Below are 11,045 nucleotides of genomic sequence, written 5' to 3' on the forward strand. Positions count from 1 at the left end.
AAGTTTATGCGTCACTACGCACTACGACTCAGTCGCCTCACCTCTCGCAGAGGATGGCCTGGTGGCTCTCCTTCTTTGCAGAATATAACTGCGAGAAAAATTATAAGTCAAGAAAGCAGAATGCCTTGGCTGTTGCTTGTCACGCAAGCAATTATTATGAGCTTGCTCATGTCACGACGGTGACGTCGTCAGTGACGGATTTGATCCGCGCCGCATATGCGGGTGATGGTATGTGTGTAGCTGCTACAGACTCTCGGGGGCAAGGAGTTTGGAAATTCGGACACGGAGTTGCCATCGCGACTGCGTGCACGGCTGAACCGATATTCGTTAAATAACGGGCTGCTGTATTAGAGCCCCGACTCGACAGACACACCACAAATTATGGTTCTCATGATGGGGATTTAAAGTACCGTATCCTCCACAACACCCCACGCAGTGGTCATCTCGGTCGTGAGAAGACATAAATCTCTGTCAATTGTCAATACTGGCAGCCCTAGCTGTACAAATTAACGAGCACTTATGTGCGTATGTGTGCGACGTATCAAAAGGTGAAACCCTCTCCGAATGCGGGAGCACCGCTGGCCAGTTTGTCGGTACCCTCCGGGTGTTGGCGGTCCACGATACTTTGTGTTTGGCCTGCCGAAGGACTCGGCGGGCAACACGGGTGTCGTGGTCTTTGTCGAGGGTTTGAGCAAGATGATTCATCTTCCGGCGATGCCTGACACCATCGACGGTGTCGGTAAAGCGACGCTGTTTGTCGATCGTGTCTTTCGACAACACGGACTCCTGGAGTCAATTGTCTCTGACGGACACCCACGCTTCGCTGGATAGTTTGGTCAACACTCTTCAGGGCGCTGGGCACCTAGTTGACTATATCAACAGCGGACTATCCGCAGACCGATTGTCATACCTAGCGCGAGGATTGCGCCGTCGAAGACGTTCTTTGCAGCGTCTGCGCTGAGATGCTAAAAGGCTGGAACGCTATGTTGCGACTCGTAGGGTTTGCTTTGGAATGCAGTGCATTCATCTACCGGCTACACGCCGTTCTACGTAAACGGGCTTATAAATCCTCGCGTCCGACTGACGCCGCCATTACATGGCTCAGGGCTTAGTGGGGAGGGATAGCCGAGCGGGTAGCTGATATCAGCCCCCTCAGTGTCCGTAAAGAAGCCGGTGACTTTCTATCTTCCAGACTGAGTGTCTTACGACATGTTTGCGATGCGATGGCTGAAACCAAGACATGCAGAAGGAATATGCAGACGGAAAAGAAAAAAAAATTGCTGAAAACATTGAGGTCAGAGACTTTTTTACTAGTTGCTAAACCTTCCTACACGTGCGGTTTCTGCTGTCTTTAAGACAAAGCTCCGTCAACTGTTTATTAAACCTTTTTGGGTCGTGGCCAAGCAAGGCCTTGCGTATACGCTGATCCTCCGAGAACGATGCGCACCCACCCGGTATTTTATGTGGGATTGCTAAAACCGTACCGGGATCCGGCACATGTAAAAGCGGAGTCGTTGGCGCCAGGGCGGCGCTCATGGGCGCTCGGCCACCTAGAAGCCGAACCAGCAACTGAGTTTGAGCTCGAGGTGAATCGATTTCCGTTTCCAACGGCACCAGGCGCCCCACCGTCGCACGAAGTGACGTATTCGACTGCTCGGCGGCTTGGAGCCGCTCCGGCAGAGCTCGATAATCCGCGAGGCAGTCGGTGCACAAAGTGCTCTAGGCTCTCGAGGTCTTCTGCACAGCGGTAGACGAGCTTTGACTGATGCTTGGCAGAATGCTGATGACGACGGACTTTGTCCTCTAACGCTCGAAAAGCATCGCAAGTCACCGGACGGCTATCGATTAAGTCGTCGATGTCCACCGCCGACTCCTCTTGATAAGAGTGGTGGCGTCCTCTACCACGTCGAATGCCTTGTAGGTCGACGTCGTCGACGGGGTTTAATCCAATATCTTGTTAAATGGCGAACTCCGAGAGCGTGTGAGAGTTTGAGGCGCCTCTTTGGGAAGACTGTCCAGACGTCGTAGACGCTTTTGATCATAAGAATCATGATGCTTCGCGTCATCATGCGCACCGCGCTTCTTGGCAGTAGCCGCGGAAGCCGGAGGGCCATGAGCTGAGCTCATACTGTAGCCCTGAGCTGTTGTGGTCGCTGACTCACTCGTGTGGAGACCACAGAGCTCACAGGGGCATTATGGATTCTTCTTTTTGTCGCAGAGCAACAATACGCAGGAAATCGGCGTCGCGCCCCGAGTTCGGCAAACTCAAGTCTAACATGGCGCTCAACGCGCGCGTCCACTTCCTTGTGCTTTCGCTGTAAGGTAGACAGTTTCGGTTGCCGCTGCAACCATCGCTCAGAGATCACATCATCATCCGCAGCGGTTTCGCAAGTACAGGGATGGTTCGCAATGCGGGTACAGAAGCATCTCCTTTTTGTGCTCGATATCGAGCGCGGCACCGATCCTTTCGGATCCCTCGGGGTACCTAATGGCGAGCTCGCAGAGCTTTCCGCTTATCAAGCTCAGCTGCCGGAGGCCCGACTACGTAGACGCCTAAAGATCGCGTTTTTCGCTTCAGTAGCGGGATCCGCCGAGCGGAAGTCGTATTCCACACGAGTTTCTTAGACGGAACGTAATCATGAACGCAGGAGAGCCGCCTAGTGAGCAGTCTCCAATTGCTTCTCCTTTGCCTCGTCGAGGCAATTGGTTATAATACCACTTATCCCGGAAGTCGAGAGTCGGGGAACATACATGGTATCTGCAGGGTTTGAGCTGAGCTAGCGTCGCGCCGTTGATGCACATCATCTTCCTCGTCATCCCATGCTGTGATGCTGTGACAGGAGGGATGTACTGTTCGGAGATGCACTCGCGGACGCCCTCGCTACCAGCTAGGCTGGGTGTTTTGCGTGTCGTAGACACAGGGCTCATAGAGCGGAGAAGGTTTGAAGTTGTTTTTTAAAGAACGTTCAGTTGTCTCAGAAACGCAAGCCTCCAATGAGGTGACAGTTAAATGTGAATTGTGGGTATTTACAACTTTGATGGGGGAGAGTGTTACGGGGTTTACACATACCCTTGCATGAAAGGGCGAGTCACACAAGATGGTGTGACCGTGCAAAGGTGTTGATAACACATGTCGGTGTTATCACACAATGGTGTGGCTACACCGTTACAAAAAGCCACCACGTGGCAGGATTGCTAGTAGTAGTGCATATTACTATATTAATTAGGTTTTGCTATTTTCAATTTGGTATTACTATATGAATCAGAAAAGCCTAGGGTTTTCGATATTTCGGCTCTGCTGCAACTAAAACAATTCATAAAGTTTTGTTTCTTGAAAGAAGTGTTGGTTGTCCTTGGTAAGGCTTTAGTACTTAAATATAGCGGATTGCGACCCGCTACACTTGTACTGGTTCTTTCAAATAACGTAAGGTCAGCTCCGCTGCAAAATCTAAGGAGTCAGCAGCATTTTGTTCTCCATATGATTCAAACAGATAAATCTTGTTCAAACGTTTAAACACAATTTCAACATAAGCCAGCTGAGCGACGAATATTTTTTTTCATCGCTGCCTACTCACTTCACTGTCGCTCAAACCTAAAGAAAATGAAAACGGACGATATGATGGTATGATAATGAAGTATGATGATTCGTGTTCGGTACTGATATGTATGGATATTGGAAGAGGTCCGAGATTTTCGTGCGCAGCTAGCTTTACACTTTGCGTCAAATGATTTTCTTTTGATCGATTGTCAAACCAAGAAAGACTTGCTTTTTTAGTGTAAAGCTCACGATGTACCACTTAATGAACCAATAATGTTGTTAGGTTAACCTAAATGGTTATATTTAAAGACTATTCAGTATATTATAGTTCTACACTACAAGATAGTTGTCTTCTAGAGATTAAGACCGAAAAGCTTAAGCACGTCCTCCATCGTAGCATCCTTTTCAATGTTACTAAGAGCCTCACAAATGTTGACATAGGCATGAAACAATGCATTACCAACTCGTTTATCAACTTTATGAGCCAACGAGTAGTTAAAAGCATTCACAGACGTGAGCCAAATTGTTGTCGAGGTAGCCACATATGGAATTGCACAAAAGGCAAACATGTCTTCCACTTCGAGTACACCATTGCAAGCTAAAATATGCTTGTGCTTGTAAAGGTACCCTCCAAGGTTTGAGATAGTCGCGTCTCCAGTACAAGAGCTAGGGATTTTAAAGTCACCCAAAAGTTTTCCAACTTTGGGTTTGATAAGCTTCCGATCCAAAAGAAAGCACGGCATTGACATCTCAAGCAATTTAGTACATTGATTCGTCATTTCCGCTTTGGAAGTACGAGCCAAATCCCAGAACTTCACCGTTTTTAAATTCACACCTTCTGTGATGAGCCATTGCAGAGGAGAATTGGTCACGTATAATCCAACTTGCCTTTCTGACACGGGCTGCGATATTCTCTGTCGCATATTATAGCATACATCAGCAACAAGCCGAAAAATACTATCCGTTTTTTCTACTCCATTGAGTTCACAGTCAACTTTGCTAGCGTGGTAGTAAGCGAGCACAATCGCCGGGATCAGTGCACCACCCATCGTAACATTTTCTTCCTTGCACTTACGCAATGTATCACGCATATTGGTGGGGGTTCCAGCTTGGCTCAAAAGTACCGTGGTATTCTCCTTAAAAGGAAGACAAAAGTCATTTTGATCATCACGTGGGGTCAATAGGGGCTTGAAACCTTTCATGAAGTTTACAAAAGACGAGCCGCCCACAAGCGTCAACATGGTCTTAGCCAAAGGTTTCAGCCACCACGGACCCCCCATCATCCACATTTCGTAGAGTGACGGACGTAATGGAAGCTCGACTACAGGCTTAATTGCCTCAATCGACAATAATGCTACATCTTCAAGACAATCGTTAACAAAAACTTGGCCTGAATCACCGTCTGACATGATGTGATCCGAGAAAAGGAAGAAACGAGCTTTGCTTTCCTTCCAGTTCACCCACACAGTGAGATAAAACATGAAGTTGGTAAATCGGTCAAATGGAATGGCAGTTTCCGATTGTACGAAATGGTTCCAGTTCTTCCAGTCAGCAATGTCAACATTTGAGTCGGATATCTCACGAACGCGAAATAACTTCTTGGTTTCAACATCGCGCAGTGTAATTTGAGGTTGTACTTCAGCAATAAATTTCTGGTCGTCAACGATCAGCGCGCGTAGTCGCGGGTGACGATTAAATGTACGCATGACTGCCGTCGGAAGAAATTGCAGCAACTGATTCATATCGCCACTGATGGAAATAGCGTGACAACATTTAACCGAGACGTTGGGCTCAGAGACGCAAAAGCGCTCGACTGCGCGCAAAGGGAAGCGGCGCTTATCAGTGTTTTCAGACGAAAAACAATTCATGGCTACAGTGTTTGAGGATGTTTGGAGAAATTGCATTGTGGACGGCACGAATTGTTAAAAAGTTAGCACAAGAAGACAATGGTACCATTGTAATTGTCTGTCTAGTCGTTGAAGAGCGTCAATGCGTGGTGGTCCATCTGATTCTTGGCTTTTCTGCTTCTAATCGCTTGCTAACCATATGAACGGGAAGTAGCTTGCGCGAAAATGATAAGAACGCTGCAAAGTGCAGCAATGACTATGACTTTTCTTCAAAGTTGGTTACTTTATGAAGAGAAGTTGTACATATCAAGCATTGCTTTCTACTATTCAATCGACCGATATTATGGTCAGACTTTACAAGAGAATACGTTTGAAGGAGTGTCTAGTATGGACTTGATTACTTTTTTCAATTTCGGTTTGGTCTTCTTGCTGTCAGACCGTACTACAACAATTCGTTGTTCTGACCCAATCTTTAAAACTGAGCTACTCCGTACCTAGTCCCTTCAACACTTTTATGCTATAAGCCTGTGGTACCTGCGCACATAACAATTGCAGCATAAATCAATCAGATTTGAACTTGCAAGTTGATCCTTTTTCTTGAGTTTAGTGCTGTGCACTCTTGATGTGACTTACAGATCGTAAAGATAAATTCGTAGTTTCAAAACTGGGAGATCGCAATGTCAAAATCCGGTCCATCAAAGCGTACATGCAAGCCTAAAGTCAAATGATTCAGAAATTGTAGGATTAATAGCCTCGACTCGCGGTAAAACTGTCCTCATTTATGTAAACATAAAGACCACCAGCACTTTCTTTAGTATAGTACTCTCGCTAACCGCGGAAGCGTTGCGACATCATATAGCCAGAAGTTCGAGATGGAGACAATGGTGTATAAGACACCATAACGAATCAAATGTGGTTTGTATGCTACAGTGACTAGAAGAAACGATATATCTACAACGGTGCAAACTTGTTGCATTCTTCACTGGAAAGGAGACCAGCCTGAAAGCACTTCCGCATGAAAGGACCCTACTAGCTATTTTTGCATTAAAATTCCGAGTTCCTTACGCGGACTTGGAAGATTGGTACGAAACAGTACAATAGTGTAATGACATCAATGTTGACGGTCTACTCCACCGAACTCCAATATATCACAAGCAGCGATTGTGACGTTGAGCATGGCGTAGCCTCCTGCGTTCCTAGTCGCATTTTCCACATACGACACAGTACGCTTTGCCAAGGCACTTGAAATTTGAGACTTTGCGAACATTGGACATCAAGACGAAAGTATCGGTTATGGCGTCCGTCGACCTGCGCGAACCATGCGTCGACATGCACATACCCCGCCATGTACTCGTGATGATACAATTTTTCTATCACATTCTGAGATTGAGGATTCAACGCTTACCGCATCTCGTCGTTTTTCAGTGTAAGATACTTTGTGGCGTGGCTGCCATGCTGCTTATCATTCCCGAGACTGTGGCCTTCATTTATGTAGCAAGTTTGGACCCTTTTGATAGTGTATACGTAACAGGCTTCTTATGAGCCTTTTGGTGGCATCGTATTTCACTGTTGGTGGAGTTTAAGGAGCTGTAGCTATTGTCGTAACTCATCGGATAGAATAATTGTGCTTCACGTTTTCGCTGATAGTGCGCTTCTCCGCTGCATTTATGCGCTCCTAGTAAGCTCTGGAGAGTACGCCACCACTATGTAAGATTAACTTTATATTTATCAAGCTAAGAAATCATTACGGTAGCTTGACGCAGATGAAATAACTAAATATGGGAATAGATTGAGTGACTTGTCTAGCATTAGCACGTGCCATGTCCAAGTCGGGACCTGAAAAATGGCGTTATCATAGTATCGTTCAATGCTCTCATGGACCCCACTATTCCCGTCATCCTCTCCGATAGGCCGCTTCAAGGGATCTTGAATACATGAAAGCTTGAACTCGGTGCCAGCAGGGATTGGCTGTGCCAGCGTCCTGATAGCTTCGCCTGGTTTCTTGATAATTGCTTTGACGATCGTCCAGAAAGTATGTTTGTGCCTTATTCAACGCCAATCACGCAAAGCTGCTTCTCCTTGAGCACAGCGCCAATGTTGTCCTCGACATACTTGCGATATCGTTTACGCAGCTGCTCCTCACTGAGCACGACCTCTTCGCCGTTTTCAACAATAACTCTTTTTAACTTGTAAGGACCAACCGAAGACCACTGTCCAGTAGCACGTCGAAATCTGCGCACAGGTTCAACCAAAACGTCCAAGTCGCTCAAAAGCTGCTTGCTCTACCTCCGAGTGCACGTATCGTTTACGTTTTCCTAGTGTCGCTTGTTTGCTTTGTAGGTCATTTATCATTGCTGACATTTACGCTATTGTAAAAATTTCGCTCGCCGAACCAATCGCACTCTCTGGAACCTCAACTAGCTTATCAATCTGTAGTACTTTCGAAGCGGGCATGCCTTTAAGGTTATCAGAAATCCTCTCCCTGCATCTCCTTGTCTTCGTGCGTGAGCGCTGCGATGAATGGGGTTTCTCCCCCTTTTCAGCTTCTTTGCATCTTCAGTGACGCTCGATAGCCACGCATTGCCCTCCGCCTTCGCCAGGAAGAGAAGCAGCTTGTTGGAGTGGACCTCTTTAAATTCGTTTGGTTTCTCCGCCTTTATCCATTTCTTCAAGTCATACACAGTTTTAGCTTCGTCAACTTCCACGGAGATTGCGCTTCCCTCCTCTCCAACGATCAAACAGAAGAGTTTCACCAGAATCGGAAGGAGAATGAGGGGAATGAAAGCGAAATTGAAGGCGTGACATAGACTTTCAGCCAATCGTTGGTATGTGGTTGTGTAGATAGAGGTCGGCGATAGTATCGTTGGCTATTCCTCATGTCTGCTATGTGGGTGCTTGGAGATCCTCCTTTGCACCAGATGCTACTCAGCGATATTGTATTCGAAAACTTTAAGCCTATTCGTGTTGGTAAATTGCGTTATGGAGATGTAATATTCTGAATCATTTATAATTAGGATTATCCTAATCATCCGTCAAAAGTACCTATCTAACAAATTTCTCTCGATATTTCACGTATCCATTCCAACAATGATGACCTTCAATTTTGACCAATTCATGAGCATCACGATGCCCCAATTAGTAGAAACTTCGGCCGCGAACTGAAACTTCTTCCACTATCCCGTCAAAACTAGTGACCTCAACGGTCGAAGTGGCACGGAAGCATCTTCAAATTTGTTGGGTCTGTCAGCGAGTCAGGCAGATCCGACATCTCAAGCCCCGTTGAAGCGCTTACAAGCTCCACGTGATGTATGGGTGCTTATGAGAGCGAACACGATTGATTTATTATTTTCTTTCCCCCAACAAATACAAGGTATTTAGCAAAGCCCATCTAAACTTAGCAAAAGCTATTGCGAAGACGGTAGAGATCACTCGACTTTAGCGAAAAATATCGATATATATTTTGCTTTGTTCGAGATTAAATGCGGATACGGTAGATCGTAATGCAGATTTGAGTGGACGCTCGAATCATTTCGAGTGTAATGTTTGTGATCGTGTTCTCCTGCCCCCTCATGGTTTAAGCAGGTGCGTAAACTCCCACGAATTCTTGGAGTTTGGAAGATATTGGGTTTAACCCCTTCAACGACGTCGACCCAGAAGGCGTTCCGAGTGGTAGTGGACAACACCATTCTAATCAAGAAGATTCGGCGGCGGACGATGACGACTTGGTCGATCGCCGTCCGATGACTCTTGATGCTCTTCGAGAGTTAGAGAACAAAGTTTTCATCATCGGCATCCTGCCAAACATCTTTCCGAGGTCGTCTACCGCTGTGCGGAAGACCTCGAGAGCCTGGAGCGCTTTGTGCACCGACGGCCTCGCGCTGAGGATTATCGTGCTCTGCCGGAGCGGCTCCTTGGCGTCGAGCAGGCGAATACGTCACTTCGTGCGACGGTGGAGCGTCTTGCGCCGTTGAAATAGAATTTATTACACTCCGTGCTCAAAACCTGTAGCTGGCTCAACTTCTGGGTGGCCGAGTGTCTTTGGGCACCGCCCCGGTGCCAAGGCTTCCGGGTTCACTTGCGCCGGATATCGGTCGGGCTTAAGCAAGCCCCATAAAACACCAGGTGGGTGCACATCCTTCTCAGAAGTTCAGTGTATACGCTAGGCCTCGCTTGGCCACGATCTTAGACGGTTCACTAATTTGTGGATGGAGCTTTGTTTAAAAACAGCAGAAACCGCATGAGTATGAAGGTTTTTAGCAACACATAAAATCAAGTCTCTGGTCTCAATGTTTTTAAGGTCTCTTCTCCTTTTTCTTTCAGCTTATTCCTTCTACATGTCTTGGCTTTCAACCATCGCATCGAGAACGTGTCGTAAGACAGTCAGTATAGTGGACAGGAAGTCTCTGACTTCTTTATGCACGGTGAGGGAGCTGAAATCAGCTAGCCGTTCGGCTATTCCTCCCCCACCAAGCCTTCAGCCATTGGATGGAGGCGTCAGCGGGACGCAAGAATTGATTAACCTTCTCACGTAGAACGGGTTGTAGCCGGTAGATGAATGCACTGCATTGTTCAAAGCAAACTCTACTAGTGGCAACATAGCGCTCCGGCGCTGCAAAGAACGTCATAAACGACGCGATTCACGCGCTCAGTCTGAACGTTGGTAGCAGATGGTCCGCTGTTGATAGAGTCAACTAGGTGCCCAGCACCCTGAAGAGTGTCGACCAAAACTCCCCAGTGATGCGCTGGTCTCTTCAGATACAATTGACCCCGGGAGTCCATGCTGTCAAAAGACACAATCGACAAACAGCGTCGCTGTACCCACCCGTTGATGGTGTTCGGTTCTGCAGCAAGATGAGCGAATATGATACAGCAGAGGACAGACCGCAAAAGGCTCTCCTGAATCATAGTGCTAGGCTCTACTTAAACGGTTAATTTTTGATTAGTGAATGGATCTCCCGTGGGTATCGCTAATTTTTCTTTAGGTTGATGGACCAACCCAAGTCATCGTGGTTATGGGAGCCGTCCGAGTAATTGCTTAAGTTCTGGATACGATACGACGTATCCCAACATAGTACGAAGCTGTTGAGGCGTTCTATGAGCTTTGGGGCTGGATGAATTGATCCACTTCAGAACCACTCAATGGATTTATGTCTACGCCCGGGCATCTTCAAGTAGAGAAGTCGGTCACTTACGAGAGAACCAAAGTTAACGTAAGATCGCGCTGAAAGATGATTCTATTAGGTCTTACTTCCAGCAGTCCCTCAATTAATTTGATGAAGTTTAAATCATCTATTTTCAATACTTCAAGATAATCGATTCGATGCGCTTCTTACGGAAGGCAAGCGTTCGCGACTCTACATATCAAGGACAATCAGACGTGGTTCAAATGCAGAGCATCTGCAGCGGGACTGCCGTAGCAAAACGCTTGGGGAAGCATACTTTAGGTCACTGACCTTTCGTTCCTTACAAGAACCAAGTATGAGTCAGCGGGTCGCAATCCGCTTACTCCAAGAGTAATTATTGCCTTACCCAAGGCTAATCGACTCTTCGGTTTAAATCTCAAACCGATTTTTATTTATCTATTTATTCTAATTTTAAAAGATTAGATTTTCCTAAATATACTAAATATGTATAGTAAAATCTAAATACATGCATAACTA

At 46.5% G+C, this 11,045-nt stretch overlaps 3 protein-coding genes across 3 annotated transcripts; all 3 read right to left on the reverse strand.

The window, feature by feature from the left end:
• Positions 1 to 3,891: 3,891 nt before the first annotated feature.
• Positions 3,892 to 5,442, reverse strand: PHALS_09187 (hypothetical protein F442_01642; the record flags this gene model as incomplete). Its single annotated transcript, XM_024724643.1, has 1 exon — positions 3,892 to 5,442. One exon carries the CDS (start codon positions 5,440 to 5,442, stop codon positions 3,892 to 3,894), a length of 1,551 nt encoding a protein of 516 aa, XP_024575499.1.
• A 453-nt stretch (positions 5,443 to 5,895) lies between these two features.
• PHALS_15359 (uncharacterized protein) lies at positions 5,896 to 7,076 on the reverse strand. The gene has a single exon (XM_036407393.1). It carries the CDS (start codon positions 6,730 to 6,732, stop codon positions 6,511 to 6,513), a length of 222 nt encoding a protein of 73 aa, XP_036263101.1. The 5' UTR covers positions 6,733 to 7,076; the 3' UTR covers positions 5,896 to 6,510.
• A 37-nt stretch (positions 7,077 to 7,113) lies between these two features.
• On the reverse strand, positions 7,114 to 7,737 carry PHALS_09188 (uncharacterized protein; the record flags this gene model as incomplete). Its single annotated transcript, XM_024724645.1, has 3 exons — positions 7,114 to 7,429; positions 7,498 to 7,595; positions 7,672 to 7,737. The coding sequence occupies 3 exons, from the start codon at positions 7,735 to 7,737 to the stop codon at positions 7,114 to 7,116; spliced, it is 480 nt and encodes a 159-aa protein (XP_024575501.1).
• Positions 7,738 to 11,045: the final 3,308 nt, after the last annotated feature.

This window comes from Plasmopara halstedii (genome assembly GCF_900000015.1).
Source record: "Plasmopara halstedii genome assembly, contig: Scaffold_350, whole genome shotgun sequence".
Lineage (NCBI taxonomy): Eukaryota > Oomycota > Peronosporomycetes > Peronosporales > Peronosporaceae > Plasmopara > Plasmopara halstedii.

Bases quoted from the DNA above. Each gene is read 5' to 3' on its own strand.
- PHALS_15359 (XM_036407393.1), bottom strand. From the start codon at position 6,732: ATGGCGGGGTATGTGCATGTCGACGCATGGTTCGCGCAGGTCGACGGA.